The sequence below is a fragment of the Anguilla anguilla genome, chromosome 4 (genome assembly GCF_013347855.1).
Source record: "Anguilla anguilla isolate fAngAng1 chromosome 4, fAngAng1.pri, whole genome shotgun sequence".
In the NCBI taxonomy this organism is placed as follows: domain Eukaryota; kingdom Metazoa; phylum Chordata; class Actinopteri; order Anguilliformes; family Anguillidae; genus Anguilla; species Anguilla anguilla.
In genome coordinates, this window is record NC_049204.1 from 47,024,883 (window position 1) to 47,038,112 (window position 13,230).

Consider the following 13,230-nt stretch of genomic DNA (forward strand, 5'->3'; position numbering starts at 1 on the left):
CAGAGGATGTGATGATGGACTCGATGATGGCTGAGCAGAACAGAACGAGAAGTTGATGCTTGATCCGGTGTTTTTTCAGCTGTCTAAGGAAGTAAAGTCGTTGTTGAGCTTTTGCAATGATGTGCTCAGTGTTCGTTTTCCACTTCAGAATATTGCTAATGTATGTTCCGAGGAATTTAAAAGAGTCGGTGATGGTGATGTGGTCTCCATTTATGTGTATGGGTATTTTGGGATTCGGCATGCATCGGAAGTCAATAATGAGTTCCTGGGTTTTGGCTGCATTAAGCAGAAGGTCATTGTTTGCACACCAAGTGACAGCTTGGGCCACCTCAATGCAGTACTGGGTTTCATCATTGTTGGAGATGAGGCCTACAATGGTTGCGTCGTCTGCGTGTTTGATTGTTTTCTCAGAATCGTCCTTGGATGTAAAGTGGGTGGTGTACAGTGATAAGCCAGGGGGAGAGAACACAGCCATGAGGAGCTCCTGTACTGAGGGTAAGAGGGTGTGAGGTTAGATCATTAACCTTCACCCTCTGTGGCCTGTTCTACAGGAAGCTCTGAATCATGTACAAGCTCTAAAGATGGAAATAAAAAGTCAGTCATACCCCCATCTTTACTTTTGTAGCCAAATAATCACTGTATCTACAAATAAAAGCCACTAAGTGTGTAAAAAGTAAGGTAAAAATGTAAATACAACCACCTGCATTAGCTCACCAATTCCTTTCAATAGTTGGTTGACTTGCTCAAAACAGAGCCAATTGTAATAATGCTTCTAGCTACATCTTTCTCTGCTTTTTTACATTACATTACATTTTACATTACATCACCTTTTAACAAAGGGCATCTGCTTTGTTTCACAAGTATTTTATTCACTATTATTTATTTGGCTTATTTGTCAGGGACGATGCACAATAATGACATTTCTGTAAATGCACCAGAGTTAGCCAATTTTCAGGCTAATTTTTATCTGTTGTGTGTGGGCTACATGTCTGTGGACTGTGGGAGGAAACCGAAGCCACCTGAACAAAGGGAGAACATGCAAGCTCCACGCGGATGGGATCTGGGCAGCAAGGCGTCAACCCCAGAGCCCCCCTCTGAGGCAACGGTGTGAATCGCTGCACCCCCGTTCTGCCCCATTTTGAGACCATGATATAAGACTTGGTGACATTTCACTTTTGCTGTTTAAAACGACGCTGGTAAATGCTTACATCTTTTTCGTTGGAGTAGTTTCTTGTTACACCTTGATTTTAGGGATAATGCTTTTTTTTTTTTACAAGTCACATAGCGTGATACGTGAAGTTTTCAAAGCTCATATCAGCAAAGACTTCCTCTCATAGTTTTTTGAACAGTATTTATTTAATAAAAACAAACACAATTCTCCATGAATGGATTTTATGTTCCTATTGTTTTAACCCTCCTGAAAATAGGAGATGGGGACTGTTTTAAATCCTATAACAAGAGGGCTATATCTAACTCCTAACAAAGCTCTTTATAATGACAGATCTTAATTATAAAATTCAGATTATCACACAGGAAAATTATCCCGGCAGATAAGAGTATAATTTCAGCCTTGTGAATACTCAAACCCCAGGGGTCTTTGATTGGAATGGTGCTAATAATGAATGATGAGCTTCTGGCAAACCTGAGAATAATAATTAGCTGGAAATGCTATGTATTCCAGGCAGAGTGCAATGCCTCTAAAATGTAAATATGCCCTTTTTGATCTTTTTAAAGAAAACCTCACCTTTGTAGAATAAAACGATGTGCCTCGGTGCAGCATTAGCTCAAATATTGTGCCTCAGACCGGGATACCACCATTGATCACTAGAATACTTCCACTTAAGTAAGATGTTAAAATTCAGCCTTAGTTATGTACAAATCAGCAATATATGAAACTCAGAAACAGGTTAAATTACATTTGGAGTATGCCATTGGTTGAGTGGTTCATAGAAACGGGTCATTGATCAGAAACAGGGACTAATAGAATAAGGATTAGTCCCTAATGATAGACTTTAGATTTTGTTAAATTTACTCCATTTCTTAATTCTACAGCACTGGCGTTCTGTTTTAAAAAATAGATATGTATGAACGGAGGAACAGAGGTATATGAAGAGAAGAACAGGAGTCAGGCCTTGTCGAAGGCTTGTCTTTTGCCTGCGGTCCGGAGAGCGTCCAGCACTGAGTCACACCCGGGGTTGAAGACCCCGATGATTTCTGCGTCATCAGCCTCGCCGTGCGGTTGAGCGCAGACAGACACCTCCGCAGATGTTCGCCGAGTCTCTTTTCCGACGGCAGGCTTTGACCTCCCCGGGCCGCCGGACGTGGGCACTGAGCCCCCTTCCCTCTCCTGTGCTTCATCTCGCCGCCATTACCGCGGCGTCGCCGCTCATGCCACGGCGGTGAACCGTACTCACATCGAGTGTCTTTGGGTCATGTGCTAATTTCACAAAGCCATGGTTTTCTGGCTTTGTGAAATCGTCCTGGACTGAAAAAAAAATGACATTAATAGTGGTTCTATAAATACCTCATTGCGTGTTGGATCAGAAGAATATAACTGGAGAGGTTCTGAGTGTTTGGCATCATTCACAGAGTAGCACTTAGTAATAGGGTGCATTTCAGTATATGAACCTCACAGGTAATATAGTGCACACTGCCCTCTTGTGATTAAAACCATGAAATGCACAATTACTCAAACTGGTTTTGTTTTGGGTGGATCATAATAATTAAGATATTATTATTGTAAAACTCTATACTACTTACTGGTGTAACAATACACCAGTATTAAAAATATAATGCCTATAAAGAATGCTTTCATCCTTGAATATTAATTCATTGTGACCTCAAGTGTGCCTGTTGGTAGCTGATATTTGAGTAGTTACAGGCATGCAGCTACAGTACATCATCTATCAACTACTTATCAACTCTTAAAGGAACTACATTTCCCAATTGAGAGTGGACTGTAATCAGACACCAAGGTTACTGTCATGTTTCTCTGTTGAGTCTGCACGTATATCACTCTGGGCATTTACAACAATATGTCAACATTTCCTGTCATCCAGTATGGGGAAATAATGTTTTTCTTATGAAATCAGAGAGGAATGGTGATGTTTGCAGTCTAGTATTCTATTAATTAAAATTTCACTTTTTTTGTAAACACATATGCCTCCTTAAAATTGCATATTTGAATGTGTAATTCTTGGCAATATGGCTTTAATAATACAGTGATTTCTATTCAGTGAATTTGCATATTACAAGGATTAAAAAATAAACCAGCCATTACTATAAAAGCACAATTATGAAAATTGCCAAATACAGTTGTTATAATGAACATGTGAAAATACATAGCTAAGATAGCTTCTGAAAGGTCTAAATGACCACAAAACCATTTATATCACACTGCAAATGAGTGCTCAGATAGGGGTGAGAAAAAATCCAAACTGCATATATTGTAGTTGTCTGCCATCATGTGGTCAATTTTCAGAATTGCAATGCCCTGATTGTAAACTTTATCAAATGAACAGAAAGCCCAACATGTTGGATTCAACAAAATCTACTGACTATCTAAAAGGGCCATACAATTTAAAAACCCGTTTTTTGAAATGTGGGACCAAATTTGAGGTGTTAATTTATTGAATAGCCCTTTTCATTAAGAGCACCTGGACATTTCGACTGAATATGCCTGCGATTATTTTTTCAGGGGATGAAATTACAGCAGCTGGTTGGTCTCAACTGTTGCTCAACTCTGTTACGGTGGTGTTGCTAATCTGTGTGTTGCAAAGTGCAATAAACTGTGCTGATGTTAAATTAAATTAAATATTAATAAAAACAATTACAAGCATGTGGCCCTTTATTATTTTTAATACCAACACAATTATTTCTTTACCACAGCGCTTTTATGCAATATGGTTTAAAGCTTTACAAAATGAGGAAACAAAATATTTACAAAATCTATCTGTGCAAACAATTATTCTTTTACATTAGCGTCAAATATATCTTTTAAAATATCTGAAAGGCATGCATAGAAATAAACTTTGGTATGTTAACAAAACTATACTAAGTTTCTCAGGAGATAAGCATTTATATACATGTGGTAGTATGTCAGTTACTATCCTTTAGTATACATTTAAACATCAAGAACCATTAACTTAAAGAACACAGAGCTCAGTAAAGCTATTGAAGAGAGTAGGGTAACGGAGTGCGTGTCACTCCAAACTGTACACATAAAATTCCCACACAGTGTTTTTCAATCAATAAGTATAACCTTGAGAATGAAATACAAACAACTTTGGCAAATAGGCACAATAACTACGAAAGACAGAAAACAGATAAACCTCATAAAACCAGTTATCACTGATACTATTTGTTAAAATAAACTGGGAATGGGAAGCTAAGAGAAACAAAATAAAGCCATGTAGTTCGATTTAAAAAGACATACAGTATTTAATTAATTTGAAAGTTTAATATGGCCATGTAATCGCTGGCAAAATAAAATCCCTAATATTAGATCAAAATAGACTATAATCATCCAGTTTTGTTTTTGAAAAATAAAAGCAGTTTTACATGTTTTCACTCAGAATACATCTGTTCTATATTTCCATCCCTTCTAATGCTTTAATAAAAATATACTTTCAATACCATTGAGTAAAAACTACAACCCAAAAAAATAGTCAGTTATTGACAACTTCTACATTAACTACTGCTCAGTAGAACTAAATCACTTGTGTTTTGTCTTTTTTGTATATGTACACAGTATTCTATGCCTCGAGTCTCTTTTTAGGCTTGTCTCAAGTTATCAGGTTATTAACATTAGTAATGGAGCAAACGCTATTTAAAAGATTTAAATGAGACACAAAGCATTGCCATGTGAATGCCGCTGTATTAAAATCAAATATTAATGAAGGAAAAACCAAAATCAAAAGTAAAAAAGCAAAAATAATCTTTAAAAAAAGCTGCTGGAGGACAGTGCACACCTACAATGCTCTTTGCTTTGCGACAGCGACCAAATGCGACCCACCAAACAAAAGCCATCATGCTGTGTCCTTGGATGATGAGGCGGATGGGATTGTGGATTTGCTCCCGTTGTGTGGCTTGTAGCTGGTGAAGCTGGGTGTGTGTATGGTTCGGATGCTCTTCGCACCTTGGCCCAGGGAGGTGGGGGACAGGGGAGAGAGGGGGGAGGGAGAGCAGGAAGAGGAGGAGGAGGAGGAGGAGGAGGACGTTCGGCCATTTTGAGTCTGCGGTGAGAAGGAGAGATGTGGACCTTTACCAGTGTGAGTGGAGCTGGGGAGCTTGAGAGTTCCGTTAGACAGGGAGGGGATGTGGGAGGACACAGAGGCGGGGCGGGAGGGGTTGGCATGGCTGGGGCTCGGGATGGAAGACTTAGAGGAGGAAGAGGAAGAGGAAGAGGAATTAACAGGGTTAGTAGCATCTGAGTTAGGAGCAGACAGAGGGCTGTTTTTTCCAGAGCTAGGATAAAAGGCTGGGATCTTAGAAGCAGGTAAAGTAGGGGAATTGGATTTATTTTCCCCACCAGTTTTCTTAGCGCTTCCGTTAGCCTGCAAACAAAGATGCCAGGAGATATGGTTTGTCAAAAAAAGGGAAATAACGTATAAATACATAAAAAGCCAGACAACATTGAATATCACTATCGGGCCTAGGAGAAGTTATTTACAGAAAAAAAAAAAAATTAAAACACACCCACACGAACGCACACACGACTAAAAGATGAACACACAAGCACAGCAAACGGAACAATCTGTCTTAACTGCGGAATTATTTGTGAGATCTGAAATGCAACTCGCCAAGGCAAGAGGAAAGACAGATGGAAAGACAGAAAGATGAAGAGAGAGAGGAGAGGGGAGGGGGGTGTGGGAAAGCATCTCAAACGTCTGCCCCCGTGTGTTAGCGTGACTGTTGTGCTTTGGTTGTAGGTGGGTAAAACAGAGGATGCCTAGCAGGAGGAAGGTACCGGGTGCGGTGTGCGGGTTTAGTAAGGGGGTGCACTCAGTCCAGACACCACACAGCTGACAGGGAGTTACAGTCCTGCCAGCTGTCCAGGCCCCGGGCGCAAAGAGAACTCGAGTTGTAGACAAGCAGCATTCCTTTTTGTGTTCGTTTGTTTGGTTTTTTTTTTTTGGTTGTTTTTGTCCTCATCGAGATGACAAGTGCCATGGACAGTGTGGGCATGCAGAAGCGTATGGTGGTGATACAGGTAACAGTCAAGAGTCTGGAAGCATGCCGTCGAAAAAGCAGGTAAGGACAGACATCAACAGATCCAAGCTGGTCAGCTCAGCTCCGACTCATCACAACCCGACGACCCGCACAGCTTTGGCTTATCATAGCCTCAGCCTCTCCTAACTGACTTCAGCCATGAGTGCGACTCTCTCTCTCGCTCTCTCTCTCTCTCTCTCTTTACCATGAGTAAGCGAGTCCCTCCAAAAGGCAGCTCTATAGTAAAACTACCTGTCGGAACTGCCTCTGAGGGTCCTGCAGCTTTTGCTGTTTTCCTGCCTTTTCGGTGCCCCCTGGTGGCTGTCTCGATTTGGCAGACACGGGCACCGGCATCCGACTAGCAGAGGAAGCAACACTGGTGTTCTGCAAGGGTTCAAACGGGAACAAAAATAAAATAAAAAAACAAAAACAAAAAAAAAAAAGAGAACCACATTGGAGGCAGCAGGTAAGACAGTGACAGACAAGAGAACCCACTCAATTGGCTTAGACATTTCTGACTGTAAACGTGAAACACCAGAGATAGAGAGAGAACCCCATGCACTAGTGCACCCATAGGAGGTACCTACATGCAGTACAAAAAAAGTCAAACAAAAACAGAGAAAGGATCAAATACCCAATCATCAGACACAAGGTGATCTCAGATTTTCAAAAGTCTGTCACTGTCAGTGAATCCAAGGTTAGAATCTCAGCAGTAGAATGAGAACCAAAAAAAAATAAAAACTGCCACCAAATCACCCGGTGCCAGTTCACAATTATATCAATCATGATCACACAGAATGTTAGCAGAAGTCTCCCAGCTTTTGTCCAGCACCTGAAAAATACATTAATAATTTGTAAAATCAGCTGTTAGAGGAGTGGGGGGGTTTGGGGGGGGGGGGCGCAAAATAAAGAGCCGAAAGAAACCAAGCCACCAGCGCAAAGTGAGAAGAGCTAAAATGACACCTGTTCGCTGGTGGTGGCGGCAGTGGTGGCTGTGGTGTTGGTGTTGGGGATGACGGCTGGTCGGGGGAGGAGCTGCGGTTTGGGCTTCTTACGCAGAGGGGCCTTATTGGGTAGAGAGGGGCGAGACCGCGCTCCCTTGGGGGAGGGGACGTCCGTGTGCTCCGCCTCTCGGCCCGCCGGCCCCCCTACCTGAACAGAGTACGCTCTGGACTCCTCGTTGGCGGCCTCCTCCGCGGCCCTGGGGCCCATTTCGCTAATGGTGTTCTCCAGCTGCTTGATGGTCTGCTCCAGGCTGTCTAAGGTCTTGTAGGTGCTCTTGCGGATCTCGTCCGTCCGGCAGTGCGAATCCACCGGCGAGGGCTCGGCCGGCGGCGACCCTGGTTTTGGGGGGACGGGGGGGGCGCCGTTGTTGGGTAAAGGCTGGGACTTGGTGCGGCCGATTTCGAACCTCTTGGCCTCCTTCTGCTGCTTGAGCGTGCCGTCGGGCTCCTCCTCTTCCTCGTACACCACCACCTGCAGGGTCTTTTTGCCCGTCTTCGTCCCCGTGCGGATGGCCTGCGTCAGGGCCGCCAGCTGCTTCTTGGGGAACTTGAACTTGAACTTCTTCTTGGCGTCCTGCTTGCCGTCGTCGGCGGCCGTCGGCTCGGTCTGGGCCTCTTCGGCCGGCTCGGCGGACGGCTCCCTGGAGGCCCTGCTGCGCCGGTGGCTATGGGGCTTCTCCGCGGGGCGGCTGTGCGCGGCTGCGACTACCCTATCGCTTTCAAGCGCCGCGGACTTTACCTGGAGGTCGTGCCTCTCGGGATCCAACTCCTCCTCCGCCTCCTCGTTCTCCTCCTCGATCCGCTCCTCCGACAGCATCCTCTCCAGCTCCTCCTCGGACTCAAAGATGGTGGAGAGCCGCTTGTAGGCCGACCGGATATCCATGGGCTCGTCGAATATGATGATGACGGGCTTCTTGTTGAAGCCGTTGTCTTCCTGAGCCATCATGCCCCGGTCGTCGTCCACGTTGACGGTCTGGACCGTCTCCCCTCTGGTGTTCACGATCTCCTGGTACTCGCCGCAGGACAGCGCCTGCACCTTGGTGTTCGTAATCATGAACGCGATGTTGTCGGGTGGGGGCGGGCCCTCGTCACCGGGGAGATCGGGGCTCAGGCTGGTGTACTCCTCCACATACCTCACTCGAGCTTTGGAGGACCCCAGCACCAGCTGGTCGCCATAGTCACTGTCCGGGCTCTCCGGAGGGGACTCAAAACAGCCGGAATCCTCTTGGCTGATGAGCGAGGGCGGGGCCGAGGGCTCGGCCAATGGCGGCGGGTGCTCAGCGACGGGGGGCACTTGGATTACCTGGATAGGAGAGGCCACTACCTGCTTTCCAGGGGTAAGAGCGGGAGACGCAGGTTCTGCGGCCTCTTCTCTGGGAACAGGGCTGCCCGACGGAACCTGCGCCTCCGCCCCGGGGCCCTCGCTCGGAGGGCAGGCGGCCGCTACGCGCCGCGCGGCGGGAGGGCTCGGCTGACTCTCAGCCGCCGCCGCCAGCGCCAAGATAACGGGCGCCTTGTCTGCCACTAACTGCTGCTGCCTTTGGGAAATTTCAAAAGCATTCACATTTGCAACCTGTGAGGGAGAAACTGGGGCTTCTTTGCGCTCGGGCTGGTCTTCCGCTCCCGGCGAAGGCTGCTGCTCTTTGGAGATCTGCGCTGTGACGTAGTATATGACCTGCGGGGGGCGGGTGACAAACACATCACAAACACCTTTAAAATTCATCCCAAAAGAAGGAAAAGGGGATAAACGCGAAAGCCAGGACGCGATTGGCTGGCCTTCGGTGGCGGGCGGGTGACGTACCCCTGGGCTCTGTCGCATCGTGTCATTCCCGTTTTCGTCTGTGTGGGATTCTTTCTCTTCCCGCTGGAGCTCCGAGTTCTGCTAGGACAGTTTACCAGGAATAACATTATTGCACAATTGCTCTCGGTGTAAGACACAAATGGACTGCAATTTTTACGCTCGCAAGGAGAAGTGCATCCATAGCCTTAACACCGCATTGGGCAATAACTAGCTTATAAGGCACCTCTACAGCTTAACTGAATAAGGCAGCGTATCCCAACCGGTGTGCCGCGGCACTCTGGTGTGCAGTCAGGCGAGGTCAGGTGTGCCGTGTGAAAACTCCTTTAAAAAAAATGTTAATGTTCAAAGGAATTAAAAAAACTTAAATGAACAAATCCCATTCACAAAAGCCAAAACAAATGTCATTAAAATGCATATCGCTTAATTAAAACCCCCGTTTTTTTTCTGTTGAGACTGGTGTGCCATGAGATTCCGTAAATTTGGAAAGTGTGCCGCGGAAGGAAAAAGGTTGGGAAATGCTGGAATAAGGGATTCAAAGGATTCCCACTAATGACAAGTTTTGCTTTATTGTGCCTTTTTCTTTGGTTATCATGTTTTTACATGGAGCTTCTATATACATGTTTACTCAAATCACAAATGCGCAGAAATGCCTTATGAGCACATACATTCACTGTACGGGAGCACAAACACCCAACATGCAGGTACAAATCACTGTCCGTGTGTCTCAATAGGTTACAGATACTCACACTCCAAACCCATAACGTTTACTGTATGCGTCTTGTTAGTAAAGGAGAAGGCATTTATCTGAACCCAAAGTAATATGCTTCTATGCTTCCAGGAACTATCTCTTCGTTCTCTATTCAAACAGAGAGATTGAGGCACACTCAAAGTAAAATTCTCTCACTTCACTTTCGTGACTAAAATCCTTCTTATTTTTACCCCTGCAAATCCAGAAAAAAAAACTTGCACATAGAAACACAAATGATCACTGCTTAATAAACTCTAAGTTAATGTATATTGAGAGGTGATATAGCTGTTTTATATGTGAGAGATAATAAAAATGAAATACTATAATGCCACTGAAGCAGTGAAATCAAGTTACATTCCAAATTCGTCTCTGAGAAAGGATAAACGGGCAAATCCAGGAAGCTTATCACGAGCAAAATCATATACTGCACATTTTGAATTATAAGGTCTCCACTGCTTTAGGCTGAAATGATAAAATATTAGTAGTAATAAGTTCAGTAAGAGGGATGTAATTCTGCAATACTGGGCCGGGCTTCAGCACTAAAGAAAAGGGAAATAACTCCATTTGTGTATATGCGCAACACTTCCTTTGAAAGTAGAATCACATTATTCTCATTGAACTCAAAGACAACACAACATAAACAACACAGTTACAGAGGAAAATAATTTAGAGGAAATACGTTGCAAAGTTAGAAATAAGAGCATGGATTCAAAACAATATCCAGAAAAAAAATGGGATTGTCCTATTCTTAAATCATCGAATGTCGTGTTAGGTTGTGATGAGATTGGGAAAGAGAGAACATCATTCCTGGGAAACTGGTTAGCAGAAGAACAGTACATGCCCAGAGGTCTGAGAAACAGGAACCAAGTCTGCAAAAAAAGCCACCCTCCTCATCACAACTAGCAGCTGCTAACATGCGTTCAGTAACCCAAAGTAATGCACTTGTTTATCCTTCAAGTTGAATCACATTATTCTGTATATCAACCTATAATATCACACTTTCAAATTTGGGAGAAACCAAATGCACTTTGGCCATTGGAAGGAAAACTATCTCTTCCCTGAAAATGTTAGGGAAGTTTCATATTTCTGTCCTGTTGCCAAAATAATATTGTTGGGTTATCTTAGCTTGAAATCTTCAAGGGAAAATGTAAGGAAAAAACAAAAATCACACTTCCTTAAAACCAAAACTGCAAACCAGAAGCACTGAATTCTGACTTTTATCATCCCTTCATTGGAATAAAGGCAGACATATTTGTCTAAGCTCTCATAAAGCCAATTAGATGTACTCCTGAATTGGCAAATAATATCTGTAACAAAACATAACACTCATATGTTCCACCTTAAAAATGATAAAGGGTAGCAATTCAGGTGCAAACACATGTAATATTAAAATTAAGAAAACATTTTATGACACATGAAAAAACATTTGCTACTGTCTCAGTTTGAAAGTTCTAATGAGTTTATTCACTGCAAAAACACACATCAGACAGTCATGTTCTCAAATCAAGCCTCAAATTTCATTTCCATACATGTCACATCATCACTATCCAAAGATCTATCCACAAAATGGGTCCACCGATATTGGAGACATTTTTTTTTCTGCAGACTTAATTGCTATAGAATTTCAAACAGAGGGGGAAAAAACAGAAGAAAAAAGAAGAAAAAAAATCAAGAGGGCCAGGAAAAATCCACCAAGCAGTTAAAGACATCTTGACTAGGGCACGCAGCAGGTGTGTGAGTGGCAGTTAAAGGCACAGTCAGCGGTGGGCTCACTTAGTAAGTCAGACGGTCGGCAGTAGCAGGCATCTAGGTGGCCGGCTAAATGGGGGCACATTCTTTACCTTTTTGTCTTTGGGTAACATTAAGGACCCGGGCCTCAATTCTCTGACTTGGGGCTCAACTCTTGTATGTTCAATAAAACATTTTGGCCCTACATCCTTAACAGTGCACTTCTGGAAAACCTGAGGAATCAGAATAGACTGGGGATTAGTGTACCACTCTTACTGTTATGTGCAAATATGGCCAGGGTCTGCTCGGAAGTGATACAGGGATGCTCATTAGACTATGGGGCTTTACACACTGTATACAGTGAATGTAACAGTTGGAGTCTGCTTGTCATGTATATTCTTCCCCATATAAAATGGAAATCTACCAAATGGCACTTAGCAACCTTATGGTATTACAAATTGACAACGGAACCCAGGGCAAGTCATTTATTGCCTTATCTCTTTTTAAAAATTCACCAAATTACACGTCTCGGTACAATTGGCAAATATGTTTCTCATTATCGCTGCATTCAGAAAGGTCAGATCACTTAGGGCCTGCTTGTGATTTTACAATGCATGCGTGCTAGCGTGTCTGAGTTTGAATAAGATGTTATCTAAATGAGATCTCAGAGTAAACACACAGTGTATGCAAAAGTGCTGCTGATTAAAAAGACTCCAACCACCAAAGAAGGAAATGACAGAACCCACTCCCAGACACCATGACTCAACAATGCAGTGGGGGCTTATTCCATATCAGACATGTTACCCAAAGAGAACATGAGCAATTTGTTTAAGAAGTATAGGGTACAGGTGTGTGTGTTTGTGTGTGTGCGCGTGTGTACACTATATGCGTGAGACCTAGGTCAAATACTTATTTCAAGTACAGGGGCGACATAGCTCAGGAGGTATGACCGATTGTCTGGCAGTCGGAGGGTTGCCGGTTCAAACCCCGCCCTGGGCGTGTCGAAGTGTCCTTGAGCAAGACACCTCACCCCTAACTGCTCTGGCGAATGAGAGGCATCAATTGTAAAGCGCTTTGGATAAAAGCGCTATATAAATGCAGTCCATTTACCGTTTACCAAGAATGAATTTTCAATTTTCAATGACAAACATAAAATAATATGAAATACATTTTCTTAATTTCGGTGAAAATAGATGTCTCTTTTAACAAGTATAATAAATATAATAAATAATCCTCAGTTTACTGGTGTCTAAAGGGGTAAGGCTCAGGTCTGTGAGTGTGTGTATGTGTGTGTGTGTGGGTGTGGGTGTGTGTGTGCGTGTGTGTGCGTGTGTGTGTGGGTGTGGGTGTGTGGGTGTGTGTGTGCGTGTGTGTGTGTGTGAGACAGTTCAGGAGCACACTGTTCATCACCTGCAGCTCTGCCATGATCTTGTCTCCTTCATCCTCCTCGTCGCAGATGGCAGAGGCCACGATGGGGGGCGGAGTCTGCGGTTTTGGCTTGATCTCCGGGGGAACCTTGCTGGGTTTGGGTGGCTGCGGAGGCGCGGCCTCTTCCTCCCCCTCCTGGAGGAAGAGAAGGACAGCTGACCCCGGATCGCATGCAGGCCGACAGCAGCCGAGCCGGGTTAATAACAGCCCTGCGTATCAAAGAGGCACCTCGCCCGCTCGCTCGCCCGCTCTCTCGCTCACACCAAGCGCGGCACAGGATGTGATTCGGCCGCCAGGGAATGCTGCTCGAC

The 13,230-nt window shown here is 44.2% G+C and overlaps 1 protein-coding gene across 1 annotated transcript in view; it reads right to left on the reverse strand.

Moving 5' to 3' along the window:
• Positions 1-3,840: 3,840 nt before the first annotated feature.
• The window catches only part of si:ch211-285f17.1 (sickle tail protein), a 118,658-nt gene continuing 109,268 nt past the window's right edge, over positions 3,841-13,230 (reverse strand). The window contains exons 17-22 of the mRNA XM_035413639.1: positions 12,902-13,054; positions 11,605-11,724; positions 9,016-9,096; positions 7,174-8,889; positions 6,463-6,594; positions 3,841-5,555 (exon numbers count right to left, since the gene is read on the reverse strand). Of these exons, the coding sequence (XP_035269530.1) occupies positions 5,028-5,555; positions 6,463-6,594; positions 7,174-8,889; positions 9,016-9,096; positions 11,605-11,724; positions 12,902-13,054 (2,730 nt within the window). The 3' untranslated portion in view covers positions 3,841-5,027. The remainder of the gene's footprint in view (positions 5,556-6,462; positions 6,595-7,173; positions 8,890-9,015; positions 9,097-11,604; positions 11,725-12,901; positions 13,055-13,230) is intronic.